The 23,812-nt window shown below is 53.0% G+C and overlaps 3 protein-coding genes across 6 annotated transcripts in view; 1 reads left to right on the forward strand and 2 right to left on the reverse strand.

Moving 5' to 3' along the window:
- Positions 1 to 93: 93 nt before the first annotated feature.
- On the reverse strand, positions 94 to 11,788 carry SERPINF2 (serpin family F member 2). Of its 3 annotated transcripts, none has more exons than XM_041482695.1 (9): positions 10,853 to 11,788; positions 9,777 to 9,834; positions 9,117 to 9,173; positions 7,819 to 8,236; positions 7,392 to 7,535; positions 7,026 to 7,229; positions 6,024 to 6,166; positions 5,252 to 5,456; positions 94 to 4,560 (listed from the first exon to the last, which is right to left on the reverse strand). In XM_041482695.1, exons 1-9 carry the CDS (start codon positions 10,864 to 10,866, stop codon positions 4,235 to 4,237), a joined length of 1,569 nt encoding a protein of 522 aa, XP_041338629.1. In that variant the 5' UTR covers positions 10,867 to 11,788; the 3' UTR covers positions 94 to 4,234. The 3 variants fall into 3 exon arrangements, with proteins under 3 accessions (XP_041338629.1, XP_041338628.1, XP_041338630.1); XM_041482694.1 differs by having other exon boundaries at positions 9,777 to 9,897; XM_041482696.1 differs by having other exon boundaries at positions 9,777 to 9,975; positions 10,853 to 10,948.
- Positions 11,789 to 11,933: 145 nt separating this feature from the next.
- Positions 11,934 to 23,812, reverse strand: WDR81 (WD repeat domain 81). Of its 2 annotated transcripts, none has more exons than XM_041482691.1 (11): positions 23,705 to 23,812; positions 19,382 to 22,918; positions 19,045 to 19,152; positions 18,753 to 18,943; positions 16,799 to 16,989; positions 16,415 to 16,580; positions 16,121 to 16,286; positions 15,128 to 15,826; positions 14,827 to 14,972; positions 14,471 to 14,650; positions 11,934 to 13,606 (listed from the first exon to the last, which is right to left on the reverse strand). In XM_041482691.1, exons 2-11 carry the CDS (start codon positions 22,908 to 22,910, stop codon positions 13,280 to 13,282), a joined length of 5,703 nt encoding a protein of 1,900 aa, XP_041338625.1. In that variant the 5' UTR covers positions 22,911 to 22,918; positions 23,705 to 23,812; the 3' UTR covers positions 11,934 to 13,279. The 2 variants fall into 2 exon arrangements, with proteins under 2 accessions (XP_041338625.1, XP_041338626.1); XM_041482692.1 differs by having other exon boundaries at positions 19,382 to 22,921.
- The window catches only part of LOC121361751 (collagen alpha-1(I) chain-like), a 5,698-nt gene continuing 4,794 nt past the window's right edge, over positions 22,909 to 23,812 (forward strand). Inside the window, exon 1 of the mRNA XM_041482744.1 lies at positions 22,909 to 23,022. Within this exon, the coding sequence (XP_041338678.1) occupies positions 22,909 to 23,022 (114 nt within the window). The remainder of the gene's footprint in view (positions 23,023 to 23,812) is intronic.

Genomic DNA, 23,812 nt, shown 5'->3' on the forward strand with positions numbered 1-23,812 from the left:
TGCCCTGTTTGAGCAAGTATTTTATCCCTGCTGTTCTGCCATAGGTCACATCAGGGAATTCCTTCTGTCTCAGAGGTATGGTTAATGCAGTAGTGTTTAATGGATTTATAGATTTATGTCCAAGATTTAATGGAGAGACTGTGGAAACAGAATTCTGTTGTTTGAGGCAGTTAAGATGCTGGGAACTGCTTGTATCCAGTGATAGTTACTAGTTAACAAGAAATCATTAACTGACTTAAAGTTTTTTGGCTGAAAAGAAAGGCTGGAAAGCCAAGGACTTGTTAAAAAAGAAGATGAATTAAGAGAATCTTGTAGAAGGTCTCCAAATGATAAATGATATGGAGAAAGAAGAGGGGTTCCATTATTACTTTCCACAGAAGGCTCAAGGGGAGCACCCACCCGTGCACATTTAAATCAAGTGAATATATTTTTAAACAAGTATTAAATTGTAAAACTCATTATAACTAGATATTGCAGAAGATGAACGATAAAAATAGATTTGAGGTAAAAAACCCAACCCAAACCAAATTAGTGGAACAAAGGTCCCCTGAAGGCTACCAATGGCCAGCTGGGCAACACAGCCAGGGAACAGTGGGTTTTCCTTGACCCTTGCCATTCTTTTTTTTCCTCAGCCATGGTTACTGGAAGGAGCAGGACACTGGGCTAACTGGACACGTAGCTAACCAGATCCAGCTGGTTTTCTGTTTGGAAACGCTGCAAAGGCAGTGGTGTCAGGGCCCCCAGTCTGGGACATCTCTTTGGGCTCCCTGCCAGCAGGTAACGAGGGGCTCCTCCCAGTGAGCACTGGGCTCATCCAGCCCCTCAGCAAAGGGGGAAGGATGGGCTCAGAGGTGCATTAGCTGCTGGTTTTGCAAGCCAGGAAAGCAAATCAGGTGTGCCCTGTGATTAGTCAGTGCTTCAAAGGCCAGCCCTCCTAACCAGAGGGGTAGCAGCTCTGCTTTCAGCTGCTTCTCAGCTTGCTCTGTGCAAAATCATCTGCAGAGAAAAGATTGTACTTGTTATTCTTCCATTCTTAGCCCAGGAATGGGGGTGTTGGCTGTGGAGATGTTTTCTGGTGGTTTTCATCTCTTTGTGATACCTTGTTTGTGCTGTTAAAATGCCCTTTATGGAAGGACTACTAGAGAAGTTTTTATGTCTTGTCTCTATCTTCAAATGAAAATCCGTCTGTTTAAATACAGGTTTGGTTTTAAAACCATTTAAATCAGAGTGGTAGTTTCATAGAATGTTATTACAGACCAAAGCCAACTTTATTCCTGTAGGTGAAGGGTATTCCTGAAATGGTGCATTAAACTCATCTAACAAAACCAGTTTTATTAAATCAATACAAACATTTTGCTGTTGTTCTGGTTTGGTCTCAGTTTGCTCTCTGACAGGGTTCACCTCTACTGTGGAATTACTGGTGATATGAATTTGCTCTAGGTAAGGAAAAAAATACATCTAATATGAAAGAAAGTGGGACTTATTTGATATTCTGAGCCAGTGGTGCAGATGGATAGAGCAGACACCCTGTGCTAGTCATGTCTTTTCAGAATACAGCTCCGTCAAAATGAAAGCTTTAGCAATGCAAAGTGGAAACTCCTGAGCAGAAACATTAATATTACTTTGCATTTTACAAACTGCCTCTTCTGGAAAGTCAGTGGAGTGAAAAAGAGTCTTATGGTTGGTGTAACTGATAATTTGTTGAGCGAAGCACAGTCATGGAGGGCTGCTGTACTGTCAAATAAGATGAAATTAATAGTTTGACAAGAATAGCTTGGAGGAGGAGTGATGGCAGCAAGACAGAAAATAGGAAATAAGAACCAAGCTGTTCAGGAAACTGAGAACAAGGGAAAAAACTTTATAAAAGCGGGAGCTGGAGGGCAGAGGCGTGAAAAGGAAAACTTGAGCTTCAAATTTTGCAGCGGTTGCAGTGCAACAGGGTGGCATTCAGGGAGGTTACAGTAGCCAAAGAAGACTTACCTAAGGCATGGAATGGTATTTCTGAATGCTAGGAATGAATCTGTATAAATAAATAAGCTAAAATGTTCCCTGTGGGCTAGAGCTGTGCCCTCTCGTAAGAAAGGCTGAATTCTTGTGGGTTTACTTGTTAAAATTGCAGGGCTCTGTAATTACAGCCTCTTTCTGAAGGGTTTGTGTCATTACATTGGTTAGAGGGGTAGGCATTATCTCGGGCCATTCTTCCCCTTTTAGACTGGAAGAAATGCATAATTGGAGGCTGGAGCCAGGACTTTTTATTCCCCAAAGTCGCCTGCATCCCCAAAATTCATGGTTAGTGAGTCAGTCCTGCTCTTATGCCAGCAGATGGTGCAGACTATTCAGGGACGGAGGCTCCCAGAAGCATTCTGCTCCTTCCTTTGAGGGAAGGCAGCCTTCCCAAGAGAGGAAAACACTGCCAGAAGGATGGCCCTTGGGCTCTCTAAATGCTGCTCTGCAGGAACAGAGCACCATCCTTTCCACCCAGCAGCTGAGGGGGTTTGGAAGCAGAAATTACTGTGGACAGGAGTTGTTTTGTACAGAAGTACCGCTGAGTTAGGCCCATAATTTTTAAGTGATAGGATGGCTTGGTTGGGTGGAGGAACCCCAAAATTTGTTGATAGAATCATAAAATGGTTTAGTTTGGAAGGAATCTTAAAGATCACCTTGTTTCAGCCCCCCCTGCTATGGGGAGGGACACCTTCCATTATCCCAGGTTGCTCCAAGCCTCGTCCAAGCTGTCCTTGGACATTTCCAGGGATGGGGCAGCTTCTCTGGACAATCTGCCAGGGCCTCATGGGCATTTAGGGCACTGCTGCACTGCAACAAGGACCCACCTCAGGGGGTGTGATGGGCTCTGCCCACCTCAGACCAAAGGGGAGCTACAACAGGACATTGTCTTTTGCCAAAACAAAAGCAGTGACATTCAGCTACAGGTGTCAAAATCTTTCCTCCTTTCCCTGGAAGCTGTCCCAGCCATCCACAGCATGGATACTGTGGAGCCAGGAGTACCCCAGTGAAGAACAAATCAGAGGTAACAGATGCCAGATCAGCACCTTTGACCCTCTGAGCAGATCCCAGCAGTTGTCACGTTTTACCCGAGAGAAAGGTTAAGGGCTGTTACATCTTTGCTTATCCCTGCACTGCTGCTCACAGGCCAAACACCCTCCTGACCCTGTGCCACTGAGCTCATGCCCTAATTCAGGGAATTCTGCCATCTCACAAAGCCAGCTCTGACCCAGAGAGCATCCATCCCCTAAACACTTGCCAGGGGAGATGCCCAAAACTTGTTGGACTTGGCCCTTGGAGAGTCTTTACAGATTTGCCATTTCACCTCCCAGCCCCTGCTGTTCCCTGTGACAAGGTGTGACAAAAAACAGATCCTTTGCCACAACCCCTCCCTTCTTTTCTTCTGTCATGCCCAGACTTTTTTCCTCCCAATCTTTGCAATTACTAAACTTCTGTCCCTTTTCCCTTTGTCTGTTGGGTCCTTCAATGCAACACCTTCAGCAAATATATTCTGCTTTATTCTTTATTATTCTGCCAACATAAAAATTACTAAAAAACACTTTATAAAATATGCCTTGCAAAATCTAACATTACCCAGCCTCTAGAAGAAGGGCTGGAGAGAAGGATCCAAAGGGAGGGGTTTCCTACAGCAGAGCCTCCTACATCAGATCCAAATAGCCAAGGAGTGGGAAAAGGGAATCTTTGAAAAGAACCCATGCCTGGAAGTGGCTGTGACTCATCCTAGAGAAGACAACTGGTTTCTAGTCCAGTTGCTCTGGAGGTCGTTGTCTAGGTGGGCGCAGATGGTTTTCAGAGGAACACGGAGGGATTCGTGTTCCCAGGAACTGCGGAAGGAAGAGCCACATTAATACAGCCCTGGCTGATGTCCAAGCTGCCAGATGCTAATGATGATTCCAGGCTACAGGGGACTCTAATAAGATCTTAATGAAGACTCTAATAGCAGTCTGGGGACAAAAAAGTCTCCCGTCCATGACTGAGAGCCCTGGAAGGGAAATCCAGGCAGAACAAGCTTTTCAGGTTCAACAGAGGGGAGCCTCAACCTGGAGAAGCTCATCAGGGCTGGAATGGGCTATCCCAGGACTGGTCTCTAGGGATCTGGAAAAGAAAACAGCAAGGAATTGCCCCCTGTGGCCTCAGAGGGGCAGGAGGCCTCTCCCAGCTGGTCCAGAGGGTCAGGCAGGAGTCCCAGAACACTCAGCTCTGCCCTCGGCTATTTGGGCACGCGGTGCTTGTTGGCCTCTGTGGCTTCACGTGAGTCCTGTGGCTCTCGGATCTGGGGAGCAGCATCTGGGTTGGGGTTCTGGACACTGCCAATAAAAAGTGGGATCCCTGTTTCATCCTCGAAGATGATGAAGAGGAAGGGCCTGTCGATGCTGAAGGCAGAGACTGAGCGTGACAGCACGACACTGGTGGCAGCAGATGCTTCCACCCCATCTTCTTTAAGCTCCAGGGTGGCCTGGTGCTGTACACTGGACACAAAGAGAGGCTTCTCTGTGATCTTCTGGAGATTTGGGCTCGTGAACAGCTCCTGGAGGCCTGCAGAGAAACGAGACCAAGTTGGTGCCATGAGTTATGAGTTTTCTCAAAGCTGTCTGAAGAAAGCAATTCCCTGATCTGTTGCTCCATGTGCTGCCCACCATGAAGGACTGGAGAACTGACAGGGAAGAGAAACAAAAATTCCACCTCTTTAAGAACAGTAGTGTAAGAACTTGAAGTCATCCTTAAAAAGCAGCAGCAAGTCTGAAGACTCTTTCTAGCTAGGCTGGAAACACTTCAACAGAAATTATTTTTTAAAGCAATTCTTTGCAAAACAAAGTGAACTCTTAAATTATTCTCATCTGGAAAGGCAGAACCCAATGTTTTATTTCAGCTCCAGGTTTTGTGATCTGCATTTTCTCTGTTGGCAATTTCCATGTCCTGGACACAATTAAATGACAAAGAGACTGAGATTGATGCACAGGGGAAGTTGGTCTTGGCTACAATAGGAAGATCTCGTAAAGACTGTGAGAAGCTGTGAATTCTCTGTAGTATCATCTAGTTGGAGCAAAACATTTGGTGCCAGGCAAGCAAGGAGTAAGGAGGAGGAGAGGAAGAAGAGCTGAGAGAGTTTGGAGTTCTGGAGCAAGCTGTGAGGCACAGCTTTAGAAACAAGGGTGGCAGCTTTTGGTGTCAGCGAACAGATTGATCAGCTCCTCTTGTTCTGTGCAAACCCTGCCAGAGGCCTTACCCATTTGGCTGAGAACCTGGTTGAGTTCCAGCTGGTAGTCCAACTTTATTTTGGGGATCTTCACTGTGGTGGGCACCTCTCTGGGGAAAAGCCTGCACAGTTGTTTGTAAGGGAAGTTCTCCAGCACGTGAGAGGTGTTCCGGGTGTTGTGGTTTGGTACAATGACCACAAAACTCACATTACTCTTAAAGGGAAACTTGGCCACCTGGAAATAAAACCAACCAGAGAAGAATTCAGGGAAAAGGAAGGGAAGTCTACAAAGTGATGCTTTTAATTTAGTATTTTTCTAATTGGTCTACAGGGCCATTCTTGCTCCCAGATGAAAACAGCCTGGTGAGAAGGAGGGGTCTGATTTCTCCAGAGGAGAATTTAGCTTTAGATTTTAGTATTAGCCACTGGCTGGTAAAGTTGAGCACATGGCAGAGTGAAAGCTGGATTCTGAAAAATTTTCTGGATTCTGAAAAACTCCAACAGCACATTGTCTGAGGGAATTTCTTTCCATATTTCCTCATTTATCTTTAACTCAGAGCTTTAAAATTCTATTAATTCCCAGTTAGTCGGAATATCTCTTTTTGGTTTTTCCTAGAGATTAAAAGTGAAGTTTCAACATTCTTGCTGGAAGCAAGGACAAAGAATGATTATTAAATTTTTGTGTGCTATGCCTGTTAAAAAAAAACATTTGGTTTTTTGAAGGGAATGCTTGCAGTTAGTAAAATACCAGAGCAAGAGGAAATTCCAGTGAAAATTTGCTGTACTCCTGAGAGATCTCTACCTGAATATCCTGGGACTCCAGAGTAAACCAGCTCAGGGGGTACTGGTGGGCTTTCATCATCTCAACTGGGACCACAAACTCATTGTCAAGGTGGAACACATCTGGCCCAGTGAAGCTTGCATTAAACTTATTCCTCCAAAACCCTGTAAAAATAAAAGTTTTGAAAGTGTTGAAGGTAAATTTGAGTAGAAAACCAGAAACTGCTGAGCTGACACTCCTCCTATCTTGAGTTCTCTAACAAGGCCAATAGTGACCAGGGAAATGAAAATACAGCAAAGAGAAGTCAGTACCAAGGCTGGAAGAGCCCTAACAGCAGGAAAATCTTATCATCCCGAGAGAAACTATGGGATAACAAAAAAGAACATGGATTAATCCTCATGCCTCAGCGTGGGAGACTACTGAAGGCTATGGAGATAAAAGAAACTATGTTTGTGCTTTGAAAAATGGGGAGTATTGCCTCTGTGCTGCAGAGAGGGAAACACTACTCCAAGACCAAGGTAAAACGTTTGTAGATTTACACTGGAAGTGTTTGGTCTGTGCACAGCCCTCAGGGAATTAAAAAAGGAAGATGTGGCCGACCACTGTGCTGTAGTCAGAGAGAAATCCACAGAAGCTGCCTCTGAGCTCTGTGGTGGGTGTGCAGTGAGCTGCAAACGACCTGGTTCATCATTTAGGTTAGAAAAGACCTTTAAGATCACTGAGTAGATGAGCAGGGATGTGCCACTGCCTGGGATCCTGAACCAGGAGGCAAAGACACTGCAGGTCCCACCTGCTGTGTCCTGGCTCTGCTGTCAAGTAACATTTTTAGCACATGTGAAGCAGTTGGGAATTATTACTGTAAAGAAATCTAAGCAAGAGGAACAGCAGATGCACAAGAACAAGCAGATTGCCTAGCAGGAAGCGAGGAGAGGAGAGGAGAGGCTGTTCAGCTACGGGGCTTGCAGAAAACTGGAGTTCTAGCTATTTCCTCTTGAAAAAATAAGGAAGGCCTGTGGAGCTCACCGTGGAAATAGATGGCATTGAGCAGGAGCATCACTGTGTCTTGAGGGAGCTGCTGGAGGAAGGAGGGAATTTGCCCATGAGTGACATCCTTTACCCAGTTGTTTATGGCCATGAGGTCGTCCTGACTGATCCCAGAAAGGGTCTTGGGCTTTGCTCCATAGAATTTCTCTGAATCCTCCAGGAACTTATCTTTCACCTCAAACCCTGGCAAAGGGGAGGAATGATGGAAAAGGTTTGCTCAGTGTCATATGACACTCCCCAAGAGGAAGAAATAGGGGAAATTGATGTCTCCAGGGTGCTTCCATCCCTCTCTGTGACTGGGAGGTTTGTCCTACACCAGTCCAGCCCCCCCGGGCCACCTCTCACCTTTCTGCAGGTACAGACGTGAGCCAAGGCTGAGGGTGGACTCTGTGAGCCTCCTGCAAAGGGTGCCCAGCATGTGGTGGAGGCAGGGCACTGACTCCAGGTGCATCACCTCCAGCAAATGCTTCTCTGTCTGATTTGCTGCTCCTAAAAATCAAATTCCTGTTAGGTGTCATGCCCACGGAGTGGAAAACAGGGATGTTACTCTGGCTGCCTCTTGTTAGAAACACGCTGTGCCTCACAAAAGAGGCTGGAGAAATCTGAGAGTCGGAGCCTCAGAGGGCAGCTTCAATTGTAATCATGCCTAATTAAAGCTGCAGGAGCAAGGATAAGTGGAAGGGACTGTATTTCATTTGCATCTGGTTGCTCATGCCTCTGGGAAAGGAGATGGGGAAGGGCAGGGAATGGTGGTTTTGCCACTAAGAATTACCCAGAGCCAGGTGAGACAAGGCGAGGGCGATGCTGAGGGGGGACAGGATCACGTTGGTTCTGTTGGACTCCAGCTGCACCTCTCTCAGGAGATCAATGCTGAATCTCATCAAGCCATCTGCCAGCCTCTGGCTCTTCTTCCAAGTCATCTCACAGCTTTTATCTCCAGCCTCTCCTTCCTCTTCAGAAGAGGCGTTTTCCCCAGGTGAGTTCTTCCCAGGACAGCCCCCAGCCCCAGCTACAGCTTCATCTTCTGAGTTCCAGTCATCCCTCGTGTCTGACAGGGTGGTGGGGAATGCTGACATGGGTCCATCCTTCTCCTGGAAGCTGTCATAACTAAATTCTACCATCTTTCCCTCTGGCAGGGCTGGGATGGCTCCAGGCAAATCCGACTGTGCAATTCCAGCAATTTTCAAGTCCTGGGGAGAAACAAGGATAGCACTGGGAAAGCAAGAGCACAGTGACACCCTCGTGGGCTTTCACTGCACACCTAAATGGGCTCAGAAAACTGGGCAGAGCTGGACTGCTCTGCTCTGGTGGTGGTTTTGCTTCAGTTTCCCTTTAACCCTGAGGAGAATGGTTTGGAAAAGAGGTCTTGTATCTTGTGAAAATGGAGCCAGTGAGGGTCTGGCAGTGGTTCTTCCTCTACTTGCTCTCAGGAAAGCTTGAGGGCAAGACTCACCACCAGCTCAGCACATGTCCTGTGCCTTCAGCATTTACAGCTCCATCATCTTCAGCCTTGATTTCATCTCCTCCCCTCACACATTTCAGCAGTGCCCACCTGCCTCACACTGGTCACCCCTTCTGCTGCTGTCACAGTCCTGATCCAGTTTGGCTCAATTCCTCCTCTAGGCATCTGTGTTTTCTTGACCTGTGTGTTCTATTCCATCCTTCTTCTCTCTACATTTCCTCATTTTCCACTCTTCTAAGCTTTAGCCTTTAGTACTGCCTCACATTTGCATGATCTGAAACATCTCAGGCTCAGTGGGTTGGATCTTTCTCCCTGTCATCCTCACAGCTGGTGGTTTCCCTCACCTTTCCTTATCAATCAGAAGTTAAATCACCCACCTGCCAGCCCTGTACGCACCATACTGATGTTAACTCCATGCTCTGCTCAATTTTTTAGGGTGGAGCTTCCAACCTGAAGGAGCACAGCATTGGCAGCAGCTGGGAGTAAAGCCTGCAGAAAGATGGACTTTCTCCTGGCACTGGCACTGCCTGGGCTCATCCCTTCTCAGGAAAAACTGCAAATCCCACAGCACAACTTCAGCCCCTGGGGTAGAACCTGTCAGTGCTTACCCTCAGCTTCCCATCTTTGTCCAGGAAGAGACGCTGCTGGTCAGTGGCATGTGCCAGCTGTGGGGGAAAAAAATCAACAAACAAAAAAAGTCAGGTCCCTCTGAATTTCCAGAGTGTGTCTTCCCTGCTCCCACTGCAATCCTGGCTGTAGCAGTCCCCACAAGGCACCAGCATGGGCAGGATTTTGGGATGCAGACCAAGGGGTGGCAGGGTCTGAGGTGGAAGTGAGGAGCAGCTGGGAGACACTGCAAACACTGGATTTGTTTAGAAAGGGATCAGGCCAGTCTGGCACAAAATAATGGATCCTTTTGAGAGTGAGCAGTGGGGTTTTGCAATCTCAGTTCTGACAGGGATCCAGATTTAAAAGTGAGGGGGGAGGAAAAACCTGCTTTTCTAAAAGTTCCTGTTAACTCCTGAAGGTCATGGTCACCAAATACAGTTGAGGTCAAGTTCCAAAAGAAAAATTTCTACAGAAATATGAATAATAAGAACATCCACAACTATTTTAGCTGGGTAAAACATTAGAAACCTTGCTGGTGAACCCCCCAGCAGTATCCTCCACCAATCTGCCTTCCAGGGCTTTTCTGGGTGGTATTTGCCCATGGTCTGGCTCAGGGAGCCACCACACTTCCCTTGCTCTTTGCTGGAGTAGCAACTTACCCTTGGGAGGCTGTGCAGAGCAGCCAGGCAGAGCAGCCCCCAGAGGAACCCCATTTTCCTGGAACACAAGGACCAGCCGAGAGAGGAGTTATTTCCAGCTGCGAGCTCAGCCTGTTCAGGTCTACAGGGAGAAAATTATCAACCTGGCCAAACAGGTTGGCACAGGAGCTCGTGGAAAGCAAAAGGGAGATGAACAATGCTGCAGAGAAACAACACAGGGCTCCTGGGTCTGGTGCCAAGGCAGGGAAAGCAGAGAGGAGCAGGGGCCCACAGCAGAGCTGCAGCCACAGCCAGGCTGTGCTTGGATCCTGCCTCTCTGACCCTGCTGCCCTGGTTTCTCTGGATTGCAAATGGTATTTCCCTAATCAGTGCTGCACACACTGTGCCTCTGGAAGGAGACGAGCCTTTCTGCTCCTTTCCCATGGAAACCAGCAGGATACAGGCACAGCATCCTCAGCTGTGCCCCAGGCTCTTGGGAGAAGGGCTACTGACCTGCAGGTGCTCAGCAAGCGCTGCCTGGGAGGGAATTTGCAGGTACCAAGTGCAATACCAGAGCAGTTTCCCGGCATTATGTCCTGGAAGGGGGAGGAGTCCCCTTCCCAGCACTCATCTTCCCCCTTTGCTGGCAAACCCAGCCTCTCTCCCCTCTGTGCTCCACTTCCAGTGTGGGACAGGGCTTCCAGGGTCACGGACAAAACCCCACCCCTTCCCTGGCCAACGATTCACCCAGCCACTTTTCCCTTTCAGACAGAAATAAAATACCTTCTCCTTCTCAGGAAACCTCCAAGCCCTGCCCCCTGCATGGCGTCCACATTTAATTCCTGGGGCTGCTTTCCACTCTCCAAGCAGCCCTTACTTCTCCCAGAACTGCTGGGCTGAGATCCCACTGGCAGAAGATAACTTGAGACCAGCTCACTCCTCCCCTTCCTTCACCCCAAATCCTGCAGTCACATACAACCCCCAATACCCCTTTTCCTCCCTGGTAGTGCCCATCCTTTAACCCTCTGCCCCCTTTACTCCCAGAGGGCCATTGCAGGAGCCCTCATTTCTGTCAAATCCTTTGCTTTGTGCCTTACCTGAGGTTGTTCATGTCCACGTTGGAGCTGGCACCTGCTTCAGCCTGTCCAGCAGCTCTGCCTGGGGCACACACAGCTCTAGTCCAGCCCCCCCTCCCAGCAGCGACCTTCAGCACCACCCCCTGTTTGGGAATTTGGCAGGCAAATATTGACCTACAGCATCCGGTTAAACATTTGTTTGGGGGAGAAGAGTGAATCTGTGGTGCATTTGGAGATGGGGACACACTTTTTGGGCTGCTCTATCTTCAAGACAACCTTAACACCGAGTTTACCAGATCCCAAAACTCCCACAGCAGAAGTAATTTACAAGTGGCTCCACTCTGCATACACTCCCCGTGCTAGGAATATGTGCTTTTATTCATAAACTTCAGTGAAAATGCAGTGTTCAGTGTTTATTGCCACAGGGCTGTCTGGTTTGGGAATTTTCTTTGCTGAAACCCCCAGCTCTTCCCTCCTGGAGTCCCAGCTGCTGCACCCAGTGTGAGGCACTGGTTTAACAGGGCAGGTGCCCAGGGTGCTGTGGCTGCACACAGCAGGCTCTGATGGCCAGGCTGGCTGAGCCAAGAGCAGCTGCTCCCTCCCCTGGAGCACAGCACGCTCCAGAGCTCTCCCAGGGCAGCTGGTCCCTGTGCCCAGGGCATGCACACACTGCTGGGGCACGGAGGAAAAGTCCTGGGGATGGGCAGAACTCCAGCAGAGCTGCCCTGGGTGGATTTGTGCTGTACCAGAAGTGGTGGTGATCCTTCCTGCCTCTGCCTGTGTCCTCGGGGGGAGAGGAGTCACTGAGGCCAGCAGGGAGCACCAACAGCATCTTCCACTCCATTCCTTGCAGCAACTCTTGGTTCCCAAGCTCACCCAGACAGTGGGTGACAGATCTGAGCTCTCCAACCACATTTGGGAGCTACTTCCCCTTGGAAAGCAAATCATGTGCAGCAGAGTGCTGTCCTACATCCAGGGCTCCCCCAGAACACTTGAGGAGCCTGAAGGACGAGGTGTCACTTGGGCTGAGCAGCAGGAGAGCTGCAGCCAGCACACCCAGCCCCTCCAGCACAGAGCTTACACACACACACAGAGCTCTGCAGTTCTTTCAAAGAGTATATTAGAAGTAAATATTTACATCTATTGCAAATGCTTAATAGGCAACACGGGACTAAGAGCTCCCCTTGGGTAGGGAAGGGCAGCACTGGCCAGCCACTCACCTCCCCAGCTCCCTGCAGGTGGCAGCTGCATGGAAGCCCTTTCCCCTCCCAGGACAACCCACAGCAGGCTCCTCCTCTGCCCAAGAGCTTCCCACTCCCCTGATACTGGCTCTGACTAGGCTGAAGGATGGATGGGAAAAGGGCTGACACAGAAGGGAGGAAACTGCTCCTACTCGTGGGGCAAAGAGCACCCTCTGTGCCTTTGGGGTGGGAACAGACAGTGCTGTCCCAAAGGAAAGGTCAAAGAGAGGCCATGCTGGGTTCTTGCCTCCTGCCTCTCACCCTACAAGGGCAGGAGGGCACAAAACTGAGCACCTTTTTGCTGTCCTGTCTTCCCCAGGAGCCTGACCAGCACAGAGGAGAGGATTAGGATTTACTGAGGATCAATGCCAGTGCATAGCACACATGGCATTCCTCACCCCTTACATCATCATGGGATGCTGGGGCAGGAACCAACAACAGCCCTACCCCACTGCTCCAGAAGCCAAAATCCCCATGGAAGCATCTAGTTCTGGCCTCCTTAGAGAGTCACATTCCCACCCCACCTGCCCCTCTGCAGCAGCCCACTCTGACAGGAACTGGCAGGGCAGATGGGGTTTGTGCCTTGGCTGGCTTCCATTCCAGTCCTTGCCCTGGAGCCAGCATGGCAGCAGAAGGGCTCTGGTGAGCCTCTCCTCCTCCCATGCAGGCTCTAACTCAGCTGCCAGAACCTGAAGTTCACAGAGCACCAGCCATGGGAGGAGGAGATGCAGCTCCAAAGGCAGCAGTTGCCAGCCCCAGCTTCTGCCATCCCAGTGGGGCTGTTCAGTGGTTCAGCAGAGGAAGGGGAAGGGAAGTGCAGGTGGCAGTAGCTAAACTGTTGTGTTTTGTCAAGGGGCACCTCTCACCCCCTAACTGAAGGGGGGAGGGTACCTGTGGTCCCTATTACAGTGGAGGGCAGCTCACAGTCCCCTGGGGATCAGGCACACACGGTAAGGAAAGCTCCAGGCCTCTCTGCAGGGGTGACAGTGACCTACAACGCCCAATATCTCTCCCAGCAGCAGCGGAGGTTTCTCAGTTATGGCTTTTTTTTTTTTTTCTTTTTCAAGATACAGAAAGAGCTTAGAGACGTAACAAGTACACCTCCCTCTGCATCCTCTGCTCAGAAACATCTGACTCTGCCTCCTCCAAAAGCCATGCTGCTGGCTTCCAGCTCCAGGGACAGCCACAGGCTGCCAGGCCGGGGTCGCTACGCCAGGAGCCGGATGATGCCGTTGTCCGAGCCCAGCAGGAGGTGGCACTTTGTGGGCAGCACTGCCAGGCTGGTCAATGTACCCCGAAAGTTCTCTGAGCTCAGCTTGGTCGTGCTGGTGGGCAGGGCTGAGGACTCCAGCATGGAGTAGACCCCGATCTTGTTGGCCACAGTGCCAGTGACCACTTCGTTACCGTAGAGGTCGAACGCGTGGATGGGCTCGGAGGCAGATTTGTAGTGGTGCAAAGGTTTCTGCTCCAGCTCCTTCCAGACAGTCAGGGAATGATCTGAAGAGGAGCTGATCAGCACGTTGCCCTCTGCAGCCTGCAGGAGAGGAAAGGCCAGTGAACAGACATTTCTGTAAAAACTCACAATCTGGTGCTGCAAATGAGAGCAGCAGGTGGCTGCCAGTGATGCAATGGTCACAGAGCAATCCCTCAGGACAGTCAGAGCCATTTCCAAGCAGCTGATGGTACTGAGCAAGGCCTGGGGTGGACACTGCAAGGTAAAGGATGCTCTGGTAGCTGGCAATCTCCTCCAAGAGATGGAGTGGGCATCTTCTCAAAAACACCCTGACACCCAACACAACTCATACATCATCTGTTACCACTGCAGTGTGTACAGGGATTACTATGCAGTCTCCCTCTCCACTTAATCACCCGCTAAACTATTTTCCTTCTCAGGAGAAGGAACTGGGAGGTTTTCTCACAGTTGAATATGCTGCTGAGGGTAGGAGAAGCCTGGAGCTGCTTATTAGCAGAGCTAGTGAGAGGGTAAACAACCCACACTGCTGAACTTTGTTTAACCCACACTTGGGTCGAGGACACTGGAGACCCAGCACTGCTCCCTGGGGTGGGTAAATATGGACAAGAGTTACTCATTAGAGCAACACTCTCCCAGGGAAGCCCAGAGCCCCGTGGAGAAAGAACACATTTGCTCCTTCACAGGAGCCACGACTCCTCCCTGCCCCTGCTGCAACGCAGGAGGTCTGAACTCTGGCAGCCTGAGCTGGACCAAGAACAGCTGGCAGCAGCACTAACCATGGGGCAGGAGAGCTTGGGCAGCCGCTTAGGGATGGAGCACACAAGCCCTGCAAGGGATGGAGCACACAAGTTCTGAAGGAAGGACGCTCCACACAGCCTCAGAGCATCAATGAGGCCCCACCATGATCCCAGCTGAGCCTCTCACCTTGATCTGCAGGATGTCTCCCTCGTGGGCAGGCCAGCCCCGCATGATGAGCCCTGTCCTGGTGTCCAGCAGCACGATGAAGCCGGAGGAGAAGCCGGCCATGACGCTGCGGCCGCTCGGGCTCACGGCCAGGCAGCGGATGAGCCCCGCGCTCACGCCGCTGGCCAGGCGGAACTCGTGCTGCAACACAGACAGTCCAGCTGGGGGGTGAAGCTCAGGGGAGCTGGCATTTAAGGGACAAGCTGGTTTCCATGGAGCCATCACAGCTGGCTTTGGGATCTGGGATTTGGCCCAGCTGTGATCCCATCGTTAAGCACAGGGCTGGAGGAAGATGACTCACAGCATCACATCCCTACCTGTAGTCCTGGCTTCCTGTGGTCGATGAACCTCAGCACAGAGTCTGCACTGGCCACAGAGATGCTGTGGTAGGGAGGTGGCATGGTGGTCACAGCTGTGATGGGGACTTTGCTGTCTAACTCATCAAAGGTCCGCAGAAGCTTGCCTGTGAAAAGATGACAGATATTACGGCAGGACAAGTCACAAAGCAAATCTCCAGCTCTGTGCTGGGTTTTAACAAGAGCCATCCAAACTCAGCACAGCCCCTGCCTGTAAGGGCTGGACCAGTTCACTCCAGTTCCTCACCCTTTCCCTCCTTACCAGTGAACTGGTCCCAGATGTGCACGGTGCCATCACAGCTCACCACGTGCTGCGGTGCCTCCAGCTGGCTCACGTAGAACACAGACTTCTTGTGCTCGGCGTAGGTGAAGCGCGGCGGCACCTCGCTGGTGCCATCCCCGTAGTTGTACAGCGGCCAAAGCCGCACCGTCTTGTCCTTGCTGCCACTCAGGAAGAAGTCCTCGCTGCCCAGGGGTGCCACGCACTTGATGGCCCCAGAATGCCCTGAGAAACTCTGCAGCTTGATCTGGTGGAAGTGGAAGCGAGGGTCGTGCTGGCTCACCCCGATCTCATACTGCCAGTAGGCTAGCCAGTTCCCACACAGCATGTGGGTGCTGCGGGGCAGGTCGTGCTTCAGGGCACTCTCCTCGCTGGATGAGCTGGGAGCGAATCCATCAGTGCCAGCACTGAGGTGGAGCAAGCCAAGACCCTCCCGCTGCGTGTCCACGGGCACCTGGATGCGGTTCCCCACCAGGACACTCCCAAAAGTGCCAGAGTGAGTGTCCTCCTGGGGGCTGGAGAAGGGCTCAGCCCCTCGAGGGTCTTGGTCTGAGCCCACCACACTCGGTGTTTGCTCCAGGCCAACGTCCTGCAGGTTCTGGGGGTTCACGTTCTCCAGGTGGAGGCTGGCCAGCTTCTCAACCAGAGAGTGGTTGGGCACAACCGTGCGGATAACGTCACCTGAGGAGACAGAGACAACGTGGCTGCAAGGGAAGCAATGTCTCCCCCATCATCATCATCCCCCTCCATACACAGGGATGTGGACACAGCATCCCCCAAGTCAGCTACATCTGCTCCCAGCCATGGGAAGTGAAGTCCAGAGGGTTCCCAACCCAAGAATCAGCCCAAGCTATGCTGTAGCAGCTGTGGGTTTCCCCCAGCAGCCCTGTGACTGCCCTGGAGTTCAGATCCAGCATGCATGCCCAGAGCACGGAGCTCCCTCACAGATCCCTGGAGCTGGTGGCCAAGGCATACCCAGCAAGCAGGAGAAGGGGATGTAGGTGATGTAGGCCATTTCAGGGTTGAACACCTTCTGTAACTCCACCAGCACGGATGGATCCAGGGCCAGCAGCTTCCCATCTGAAAGGGGCACCTCCATCACTGGCACCTCACAGCTGCTCAGTGACTCTGCTGTCAACCCCTGGACAAGAAAAACAAGATCAGATAAACCCCAAGATGAGATGCTCTTACCACACAAACACAGCCAGGTAGGCCCATCACATTCCTGCATCTGGGGAAGTGCAGGAGGACTTCTCCCACACCACTGACCTGGTCCTGCAGCTCCTGCAGCAGCGAGAATGCCCCAAAGAAGTTCCTCACTGTGTCACTCAGGTGCTGCTGCACCATCTCCTGCCCAATCCGCAGGCAGATCAAGGCAATGAGGCTGATTGTCTTCACACACAGGACAACACGGGCCTGGGCTCCACTGGGGAAACTGAAGAGGACATGCATGACCAGCCTGCCCTCCACATATCCCTATTTTCCATCCTCTGCCTCATGCCTCCTGCCTTTTGTGTGGATGCTTTCAGCAGTGTACCAATGCAAGGAGATGCACACCAGAGCAGAAACACCCCCTGCATGCCCTGGCAGCATCAAAGCCCCCACAGAACCATTCCCAAATCCCTGATTTTGTGCCAATCCCACAGCACTTACCCGACAGCTGGCGAAGTGAGGAAGCCCAGCACTGGGAGCAGCACCTCCTGGCTGATCTTGGGCAGGATGTCCATCAGTGTGGTGTCAGACAGACACACCACGATCTTCTGTGTCAGTGTCACAGCAGCCAGGAGCCCGGCCTCCTTCCGACTGTTCAGCCGGACACCGCCGGAGCCACCGCCGGGTGCGACCTGTGACAGGGACTCCTTCAGTGCCAGGGCCACCACCTCCCAGCAGGACACAGCAAAGGTGACCCCAGGGCCACCTGAGCTCAGCCTCGAACCCAGCACAGCACTGCTGGCCACAGCTCCTGGAAGAGGAACCTGAGCACTGAATCACAACAGAAAAATGTGTCCAAAGGGATGAGTCCAAAAACTGACAGGCGCCCATCAGCACAAGAGATGAGCCTGCAGAAAATGGGGAATGACACTCCTAAGTTCACAGATTTCCTCTGCAGAGTACAACATTCCCACAAACAGGAAGCTCAGGAGCAAGACCAACAACTCCACGCTGGCCCAAACCACCCTGGAGACCCCAGAACATCATTTACCCGCACAGAGAGAGGGGAAACTCTTACATATGCACAACTTAAAAGCAAAAATCAGTGTCTTCATCCCACAGTCTGCAGAGGAACAGTCCTTGCATGAAATATCCAAGCAAAAATTATGGGCAAACCCGCTGCTGACTTCTAGAAATGCAGCTGCTAATAATTTCATGAGGCAGAACTGCACATCCTTTTTCTGCTGACAATGTACTGCTGCTGTTATGGCAGTGCCAAAGAGTTAATAACATCAGCAGCAACACGAAAATATTTCTTTCTAGACTGTCCTATTTCCTAACTCCCAGACAAATCAAACACCCAAGAAAAGAGAGCCAGTAACAAAACCCACAGACAATTCCCAGTTCCTGCTATATTTCTTGTACACCTGCCATCTTCCAGCTCATCACAGAGGCTCTTCCTCTCACAAAATAGCCACCCTGCCAAATCCTGCAAGAAGGATTGACTTTATCCTATTTGTGACCCGCCAGTATCAGGTTGCCAAATGCTGTTTCACAGGGGTATTTAATCCCCTCTGTGCCCCCAAGCAATGAGCTTAGGAAAGCAAAGCACAACAGCTGGAGCTATGATTGCAACTGGGTGGAGAATGATTTTTGCTGAAAAATGGGATTTTTTCCCCTGAAAAGTCTCCCCTTCAACACTGGAAAAACTGACAATGCCTATTTGTTTTCTTTAAATGAACAGCTGTGGCCTCTTTTCCTCTATGTTTAAATTATCAGAAAGCTACTGAAGTTTTCCATTTAAACAAGAATCCATAACCAAAGTGTTTACAACCACTAAAGAGGGAACAATATGAAAAATAAGCCTGTTTAAAACATTCAAACCCTTTTTCTTTTTAATGAAAAATTAAGTTTTTCAACCAGCTGCATTATACATTTCCTTCTTGCTATGAACTTCAAGCTGAAAAGTTGGTGAGCCTTGCCAGTGCTTTTTATTCAGTCAAAAACCCGTTGGTCTCCCCCCAGTTCAGCCCTATCTCCCCACACAGACCTCTGTGAACACTCACTCCAGCAATCTCACAGCAGCACAAGCTGCTCCTCCTGCCTGTTATCACAATCCCACCCTTGTGCCAGCTCTGTTTGGGCACAGAAAAGCAGAATAAATGCTTTTTCTCCGCTTTCACAGGGTCTGACAGGGAAAGAGGTGTATGAACACAGCTGTGTGCTTTGCTGGGAGCAGTCTGGAGCTTGTGGCAGGAGGTGAAAGTGCCTCTCCTGCCCTTCTCAGCCAACACAGCCAGAGCTGCTCAGCCCATACTGGCCCAGACAGAGCCCAGCCAAGCTCAGTTTATACAAAGAAACTCCTGGTGAGGCTGGACTATTTTTTTTTACGTCTTTCCTTTGTGCCTGGACAGAGCTCTTACCCCAACAGAGAGGAGAAAAAGGCAATACTGACCAGGTAGCTGATGTAGGGCAGGTACTGGTAGGTGAGGACAGGCTCTCCATACAAATATGCCACGTGCACGAGGCAGGCCAGCACAGCCTTGGACACCTGATCTCCCAGCACCGGCCGCTTCTGGTAGATATTTCCTGTGCTCAGGGGACTGTTCTCATCGCTGCTCGGTACAAACTGCTGCCTGGTCGGGCCTGCCCAGAGAACAACACACCACGAGCTGAAGCAGCAGCCACACCCAAGCAGACAGACTGGGGGCACAGCCCACCCTGGACCCCGGGAGAGGCGTTATTACCGACGTAGCAGGACGTGAGCAGCCGCAGCAGGTTCCTGGCGATGAAGCGGGACGTGACGGTCGGGCCCAGCTTGGCTGAGAGCCACCTCACCATCTTACAGGCTGTGTCTGCAAAACAACAGCAGTCCCAAGGACAGCGCCCAGCACGGCACAGATTAGCTATCTAACAGTCTAGCAGTCCCTGCTGTCCCAACCCTGACTCTCAGAGCCACATGCAGTCCTGGTCTCTCAGCCTGGTTTCATCACTGTCCCCAAGCTGGGACCACAAACACCCCCAAATCTGGATCTGCTTCTCCCCAGGCTCTGCCCAACAGCCTGGACACTGACAGGGTCTTACCCAGCAGTATGGTCTGCTCTTTGTCATCAGGGTGATCCGGCAGCTCCTCTCCCTCCCCATCCTCTGGCTCGCTGCTGTCATCAGCCAGGGTGACATCCACAGAGGCCCCAGCAGCATCCACGACCACCGTCAGCTCTGCATCGACCACCGCGTCCTCGTGCTCCTCTTCCTCGTGCTCCTCTTCCTCCTCCTCTGACTCCTCGCTCTGCTTCAGGTCCTGGCTGCTGTCCATCGACTTCAAGCTGCTCTTGTCCTTCTGGGAGTCCCCATCTGCAGGTCTGTCCTCGCCCAAGGACACCTCGCTGGCGCTGCTCTTGTCACTCAGCCGGCCGAGGCTGAGCGATTCCTGCTCCTGGGGCTGCAGGGATTCCCCAACGTAGAGGCCACTCTGGAAGTCCTCACCCTCAGGCAGGTAGGCTTGGTCACGGAAGCTGACACCAGAGGTGTAGTCCAGCAGGTCAAGCGCAGCAGAGCTGTGCTCCACGTCCATCTTGATCTCCTCCCCAAACACACATGACACAGGGCTCTCCCCTCCGCTCTCATCGTCCTCAGCAGTGCCAAGGAAGGATTTGCTCTCCTCCCGCGAGCTCTCGATGCCCACGAGGATCTGCAGGATGTGGGGCAGCAGGTTCAGGAGGAAGGACTGCAGCCCCAGGCGCACGATCAGCTGGGCCACAAAGCAGTCTGTGTACAGGTAGAACCTGCCGTGGCGGGAGCAGGGCGTCTCGTAGGCTCCGATCAGGGGTTTCAGCAGGTATTTATTGGCATTCTTGGGCCCGAGGGATTTAGCTATGGGTTCAAAGAGGTACCAGGCTGCGTAGACAGCGGTGTTTTCCTCAGACATCAGAGATAATATGAAAGGCAGAAGAATCTCCAGGCCCTCAGGAGTGATTTCAGCAAGGATCCCCTCCAGCTGCTGCCACAGCTGGAAAACAAGCTCCCGGCCTTGCCCTTCATCCTCGATCTTCTTTGCCTGATAGGTGAAAATGAACTTGTGCAGAGCTGGGAAGTATGTGGGGAAGGGGACAATGGAGCTGAAGGGGCTGAGGAGCTGCGTGGGACAGGGTGGGGGAAGGCCCTGGGAGATGGGTTTGTACTCAAACAACTGCACTGTGCCCTTGCCCAGCCTGCTCTTCAGCAGCTTCTCCACGGGCACGCTCAGTTGCAGCAGGACATGCAGCACGTGCTGCAGCGGGGCCGGGATCTCCTTGGGATGGTAACGGCAGAGGTTCCTCACCATCAGGAACCGCTCCAACAGCGACGCGTCCGGCTTCGAGGGACGAAGCCTCGGTGCAAATATAATCTCAGCTACCAGGATGCCCAGAGCCTGCATGTCCCTCTGGAAGAGGTCTGAGAGACCCAAGGGTGGCTCTTCCCACGGCTGCTCCATCAGCTGCATCTCGCTGCTTAAGCCTTTAACCAAGAAATTGTCCAGTTTCTCCAGTTCCTCCAGGGCCTGGAGCGGGTTGAAGCCTTCAGGAAGCGTGATCTTCATGTCGAGCTGATCCACAGCCCCTGCCTTGCTCCGACGGAGTGGCCGGACCCCTGAGGATTTGCCCTCGGTGACATAAGCAGGGAGGGTGGAGGGCTGTGCTGGAGGCACAGTGGCACAGGGCTGGTCAGGGGCTCTCCCAGGAGCAGAAATGGAATCCAGGGCTTCTGTGCCTTGCTCCAAATCATCCTCACCAGCCATGGGTTTCTCCCCAGACAAGGTGATTTCACTGGGAGTAGCCTCCAGGACCAGCCCGTTGACTGCATCTGTCACCTGGCCTTGGATGTCCTCCAAAACCACGGTCTCCCGGATGTTCTGGAGCAGAGGCCGGGCAATGGCTGGAGCTTCAGCAGGAGTGTAGGCAGGTCCCACCATGCGCCTGGGATGGGGCTGGTCAAAGAGCTGCACGACCCCGTAGGTGGTCAGGTGCGTGTGGTTGTCAACCAAGTGGAGGCAGACGTTCTTCTCCTTGACTGCATCCTTCCCCAGCAGCTTGTAGCCAAACGTGAGGTCAATCCAGTGGTGCAGGTCCTGGGAGACCTCCCGGCTCTCCAGCAGCATGCGGTGAACTTCGATGAACTCCTCGTAGGAGCTGCACCACGACGGCACATCCAGGTCGGGCATGTCGGGGTGGATGGAGCGGAAGATGGAAGGGTCTGTGTAAAACTCTGGGATGCACTCGTCAGGTGTCCAGCTCTGCATGCGCTCCATGCTGGCTGGGTACTCGTTGGGCTCCCACTGGGACCTCACGTGGCAGCACAGCACTGCCTTGGGTGTCCTGCGGGCCGTGTACACGTAGTAGGTGATATCTGAGAGAACATCCGAGATGTGATGGGGGACGTGGAGCTGCTCCCCACTCGAGCCCCCCGCAACAAACGCCTGCTTGGTCATCTCGTAGGTGAAGTCCAGCTGCTTGTCCCCCTTGTTGAGACGGAACTTGGATTTCCTTAGGTCCCTGAACTTGCCGTTTTTGGTAGTGAAGTCCACCACCCACGGAAGAACCGGGTGGTAATTGGGGTCTCCCATTCTCCTCCCAGCCAGGCTGTTCAGACGCATAAGGTAGTCGAAGTTGCTGACCTGCCCGTGCACCCACTGCAACACCAGGTCTCGGAGGTCCTTCTGGCAGGCACTGCACGTCCCCTCCTGCCTTTGCACGCAGCTTTGCTTGCTCTCTCGTTCCAGATTCTCCTCCTCCTCCCCCGGTCCCTCGTACCCCCTGAAGTTCACACGCAGCCGGCTGCACAGCTTCTCATCCACAGCCACGTCCCGAAGGGAGAAATCTCCACAAGCCAGACCCGCCTGGTGACAAGCCTTCATGGCCTGCAGCACGTGGAAGAGGAGGAAGAGGATCTTGGCGTGGCTGTTGGTGAGCTTGGCCGGGCTGAAGGTCACGATGTCGTGCAGGCAGTACTGCACATAGGGGTAGACGATGTACAGCATGTCCGCCGACTCCAGCAGCGCCTCAGCCTGCAGCACGTTGGGGCACAAGGACACCCCTTTGGCCACGCTCTCCTTGGCGGGGGACGTGCCAGGCACGTTCCTGCCCACCTGGAGCACGGGGCAGCCGTAGGCTCTGTGCAGGGCAGCCCTCAGCGCGTCCAGCGCCGGCACCGTGGGCGGCGCGTCCGGGCGCCGGTAGGGCCGCACGTACATCCCGTGAGCCCGGCCCCACAGGTTGTGGTAGTTCTGGGTGGCCACGCTCTGCATGAAGCCGTGCAGGGTGTCCACGTTGCCACGCTGCTGCTCAGGAGGCTGCGCCCGCAGCAGCGGGTACCCCAGCCGGGCCTTCCTCAGCCCGTGGATCTCCACCCGTGTCCAGCCCGCCGGGAGTTTCTGCACCGAGTGCTGCAGGAAGGTCCTGAGCTCCACCTCGCTCAGCCCCTCGGGCCGCGGGCAGGCCGGCGGCAGCAGCCGGCGCTCCTTGAGGCTCTGCAGCCATTTGGCCGGCACGAAGGCGGTGACGTGGGTCCTCTCAGGGGCCAGCTGCCGGCGGTCGATGTTCAGGTCCTTCTCCACGCTCTGCAGGAAGCTTTCCATGCTGGATTCTGCTGGGAGAAAGGTGGCCCAGACGGGCTGTGAGGGAGCAGAGCACAGAACCACCCTGCCCGCCCCAGCGAGCGGCAAGTCTCACTTCCCCATCGGCACTCGGGTAAAAAAAAAAAAAGGTGGTGTGAGGAGCTTGGTCTGTGCGTGGGGGTTGAGATGGGACCAGCCCTGGCTGTGAGGGACAAGGTGGGACCTGTGCAGCCTGGCAGGGTGACATGGTGGGGCTCCCACAGCCACATGGTGGGGACACGATGGGGACTGGCACATCCAAGCGCTGGGGGAAGGGACATTACAGGACTTCTGCAGGCCCAGGGTTGCTGGGGGGACACACAATGGAACAGCCACAGCCGGGGAGCGGGACGTGATGGCACCTCTTCAGCGCCAGGCTTGAGGGACACAATGGGACATTGACAGCCCCAAGAAGTGAAAAGGACCAGGATGGGATGTGGGGGGGACATCTGCAGCCACAGGGCTGGCACTGGGGGCACAGCGGCAGCTCCGCAGCTGGAGGGGGTACACGAGGGCATCTGCAGCATAACCCCGGTGCTGGGGACACAACGGGACCTCTGCAGGGCCCGGAGAGCGGCCGCGGGGCGACCCAGGCGATGCTCCCAGCACCGAGCACGGACCCAGCCCGAGCACGGCCGCGGTCGGTCAGGCGGCCCCGGCCCGTCGGGGCCCTCGCTACCGGCGGGGGCACCGCAGAGCCGGGCTGAGCCCCGCGGCTCCGAGGAGCCCTCATCCCCCCCGTGGGGTCCCTCACCGCCCCGGCGGCCCCGCGTTACCTGGCGGCGGCGGCTCAGCCGCGGCGGGCGGCGGCGGGGGCGGCCCCGGCCATGTTGGTCAGGTGACGGCGGTCACATGCGGCCGCCGCGCCGCCATGTGCGCGGGGG

This window comes from Pyrgilauda ruficollis, unplaced genomic scaffold (genome assembly GCF_017590135.1).
Source record: "Pyrgilauda ruficollis isolate IOZ18807 unplaced genomic scaffold, ASM1759013v1 scaffold59, whole genome shotgun sequence".
Classification (NCBI taxonomy): domain Eukaryota; kingdom Metazoa; phylum Chordata; class Aves; order Passeriformes; family Passeridae; genus Pyrgilauda; species Pyrgilauda ruficollis.